This window comes from Centruroides sculpturatus, unplaced genomic scaffold (assembly GCF_000671375.1).
Source record: "Centruroides sculpturatus isolate CEXI.00-Female unplaced genomic scaffold, Cexi_2.0 scaffold1989, whole genome shotgun sequence".
Classification (NCBI taxonomy): Eukaryota; Metazoa; Arthropoda; class Arachnida; order Scorpiones; family Buthidae; genus Centruroides; species Centruroides sculpturatus.
Genome location: NW_019386180.1, coordinates 87,249 through 91,295, shown reverse-complemented (window position 1 = coordinate 91,295; position 4,047 = coordinate 87,249). Strand labels below are relative to the sequence as shown.

Here is a 4,047-nt window from a genome sequence, read left to right as displayed (position 1 = left end):
GTACATATAATTATATATTAATTATATAAAAATTAGGTACTGTATATATAATTATATATTAACTTAATTTATTGTAATTTTATTATAATTATATATATGCTTTCTGCTGCCTGGCAACACGCTATGGAGATTTTAGGCTAGTAAGTTGAGTTTATTATCGTTTGTACAGTATGTAAATTAGGTACCGTAAGTCTAAGACAGCACTAATTTTATACATTTCTTGTGAAAGAAACACTTCTTATTCAACGNTTATATATAAATTAGGTACTGTATATATAATTATATATTAACTTATTGTAACTTTATTATAATTAAATATATAATTTCCGCCGTCTAGCGTGGCGCCACGCTACGGAGATTTTAGGCAATAAGTTGAGTTTATTATCGTCTGTACAGTATGTAAATTAGATACCGTAAGTCTAATACAGCACTAATTTTATACATTTCTTGTAATTTTATACATTTCTTATTCAACGGCCATAAAAATTATTTATATTAATGATGTCTCCAAACGTCAAGTTATTTTTCTGCGAAAATTTCGTTATCAAAAATTGCGGCAGTCGTTTCGTGTGCTGTTCCGTGACGAAAACAAGCTTTGAGCAACGGCGTAGTCGAATGGTACACACTCGGTAAGTAATCCTATAATTTTTTGTTTATAGCATAGTTTATACAGATTATTCCCAAAAAATTATACGTGTTTTGGAAATATTGAGTGGAATTATTCTAGAATCGGTTAATTTTACAGAAGAAAACCTTTCAAACAGCCTTAGTCCGTAAACACCTATCGGGCTGCGATTGGCTCATGTATTTAATCATTCCTACAACGTAAAATTCGATTAACGTGGAACGTATCTAAGCGTTATAGGGGGGTCTACTGTAACTAATTAAGTATGAGTACAATATATTACTCCTATAGTGACAAGGCATGATAATGAACACCAATATTCTCAGGTCCCAGACGGACTTCGAACTTTTATGTTTCGAGTGTTGAAAAACTAGAGAGTTAGTTAAGCTTTCATCTTTCAGAATTAAACAAAGCAAAACTTAAAGCCCAGCTTAAACGATATTTCATTGTTTAAGTACCTTCCAATATAACGAAAATAAAGGGTTTGAATCGCGAGAGAATATCAAAGTCGAGGAATTTTTAGATGAACGGAACTCGGGTTTAGTCTCGAAATTGACCTCTCCCGTGTCCCCCAAAGGTTTCGAATGACGAGGGGAAACCAATCGGTACGCGGAATAGAACGAAATAACTTATAAAAACGCGCGTTTCAAAGACTCGACGTTCTTTTTTCTTTGCTCCAAACATTTTGTTTTCTCAGAAAAATCTGCTGTTCGACCTTTTATCTATCTCCGAGAGACGTTCGATGTTCCGAAGTTGTTCGTGCTCTTCAAAATTCATCCCTGCGACACGGACTATGTTTTTCCAAGCTCCAGGGTGCCCGGGGCATTCGAATCTGCCGATAGTAACCGAGAATCCAAGGAAGACACTTTGGGAATATTTGTGATTTTACCAGACTCTATCCTTGTAAATTTGTGTCGACGGAGACGTAGAAACATTTGTAAAAAAACCGTTAAACATTTTTATTAAATGGATAAAAATGGTAAACTTGTCTCAGTGCTAATTTCATGCCCGCATGCGATTATCTCGACCCCTCGACCGTCCCGACAATCACGAACAATCGGCAAGTCTTACAATATGGCGCACAATATAGTATGTTACCAATAAATAATTCTAGAATAGCAACTCTATTGGAACGGTGTTAAAATATTGTGGTTATCACTATTTTATAGTAAATATCACTATTATGTTAGGTTAAGAAGGTCTAAGTTTCAATACATTTGTAAGAAAACCTATCTACAAATTTTCACGAAATAGATTTATTATAAATGAATTTCTTTACATTTTATCTAATTGCAAACGAGTGTTTCCTCGTTTACTAGTAGATTTGTGGGTTTAGTTGGAATACCGCTAAAATTGGGCATCATTAGCTTTCAGTTGCCTGTTCCAATGACAAGTTACGCTTACAATTTTGTGTATAACACTACATAAGTCAGCAAGCTTCGAAAATATTACGCACGTGTAAGTAGCTGACATCTATAAATTGTACAAATATAGGGTGTGGAAGAGTCGCAGTTTGGATTTTGTGGGTATTAAACAGGCGATTAAGGCGTAGAGTTAAACAGGTTGATAAAATATTTTTGACTTTACATTTGAAATATTTCTAAGAAATTTATCAATTTATTACATTTTATAGTTACTCAAATAAAATATTATTTTTAATATTTATTTATTTATTTTTAAACGAATATTATTATTTTAGCATATTTTATATACTGTATTATAACACTACTTTTTTCCAGAACACAAACCCAAGATGAAATCGATAAACTTAAGCGAACCGCTTCCAGCTCCTTTTCAATTCGAAACTATTATCGATAAAGAAGATGTGAGACGATTCTATCGGAATTATTGGCATTATTCAGTCTACATTGCTACCATCTACCTGATAACCATCTACTTTCTTCGAGAATATATGAAGACCAGACCTGCCTTCGAACTCAAACGTGCATCTTTCGTTTGGAATGGGATCCTCGCTCTATTTAGTATCATTTTGACTGTAAGAGTATTTTCAATAATTCTGTTTGCATTTAGTCATTACCCGTTTTATCATATCGTTTGTGATAAGATGATTACGGAACAATCTCCACAGTTCATATTTTGGGGTACATTATTTCTGTTTTCAAAAGTATGGGAATTGGGAGATACTGTTCTAATTGTACTGAGAAAAAGAAATTTGATGTTTCTGCACTGGTATCATCATGTGGCAACTTTAATCGGAATGTGGCACGCTGCATATAGGGAAGCATCTTTCGGAACTTTACTAAGTTATACAAATGTTTTCGTGCATTCGTTTATGTACAGTTATTTTACTCTAAAATCAATCGATGTGAAGATTCCTGTTAAATTCGCCATGTTCATCACGGCCATTCAAACATTACAGATGTTATTCGGTGTTCTTCTTTCATTCTGGGTATATTGGCTTCACGTAAATAATTATGAATGTGACACGCCTAAAGATGTTCTCGAAACCGGTTTCGTGATATATTCATCATATTTATTCTTATTTAGTTACCTGTTTTATAATTCTTACATTAAATCTCGTTCAAAAAAGAAACATGAATAAGCATTATAATGTAATAATGATTGAAAATGATATCTTTGTCTCTTTAAAATGAAAATGAGTAAATAATATGTACCAATTGTTTACTTAAAGTTATTTAAAGAATTAGATAGATATAACTGTTAAAATTCACATTTAATGTTAGAAATATTCATCAAATAAAAGACATTTAATGTACAAAAACTAGAAATTTTACTGTATATCTTATTCCAGTTTATTTTGTCTTACAATAAATTTACTTAGAAAGTATTTAAAATGTGTTTTTCTTGTTTTTTGATTTTGTCCTGTGCATCTTTTTCCTTTTTTTTTTGCAAACTCAAATTGGATTTGTCCAGGCCCATATGGCGGGAGCCGAATGAATTATGGGGAGGAAGCCCGACATATCTGGCGTGTCACATCACGAAAATTCCTGAGTTTTCGACCCATTCAGATTCGATTACGGACTCCCAGAGCGGTAGGCTGCAACTAGGGTTTCTCAAACGGAATCCCGGGATTCCGGAATCCCGTTTGAGAAACCGGAATCCGGAATCCGGGATCCCGGTTGTTTTTTTAACCCGGGAAATATCCCGGGAAATTTTTCTTATCCCGGGAAATCCCGCAAATTTCTTAAAAATTCACTTTTTTTCTTATTTTGTGTTAAGGTTGAGGAATTTTGCAAATAGAAAGCATAATTAACTCATTCGCTGTCAGAATACATTTGTATTTATTAATTTTAAACCTACCTATTAGTTTTTTTTTTAAATTTTGCTCGTTATAGCATGTCACAAATGGTCAATAATCAATATATAGCTTATTGGTGGCAGGACTATAAAAATTCTTTACTTGTCGGAACCTGTAATATCTGGAATAATTGTGCTTACGC

General features: G+C 33.1%; 1 protein-coding gene across 1 annotated transcript; it reads left to right on the top strand.

Annotated features, from left to right (window-relative positions):
- Positions 1–2,365: 2,365 nt before the first annotated feature.
- LOC111613963 (elongation of very long chain fatty acids protein 3-like) lies at positions 2,366–3,286 on the top strand. The gene has a single exon (XM_023355314.1). The coding sequence runs from the start codon at positions 2,379–2,381 to the stop codon at positions 3,186–3,188; it is 810 nt and encodes a 269-aa protein (XP_023211082.1). The 5' UTR covers positions 2,366–2,378; the 3' UTR covers positions 3,189–3,286.
- The last annotated feature ends 761 nt before the right edge of the window (positions 3,287–4,047 follow it).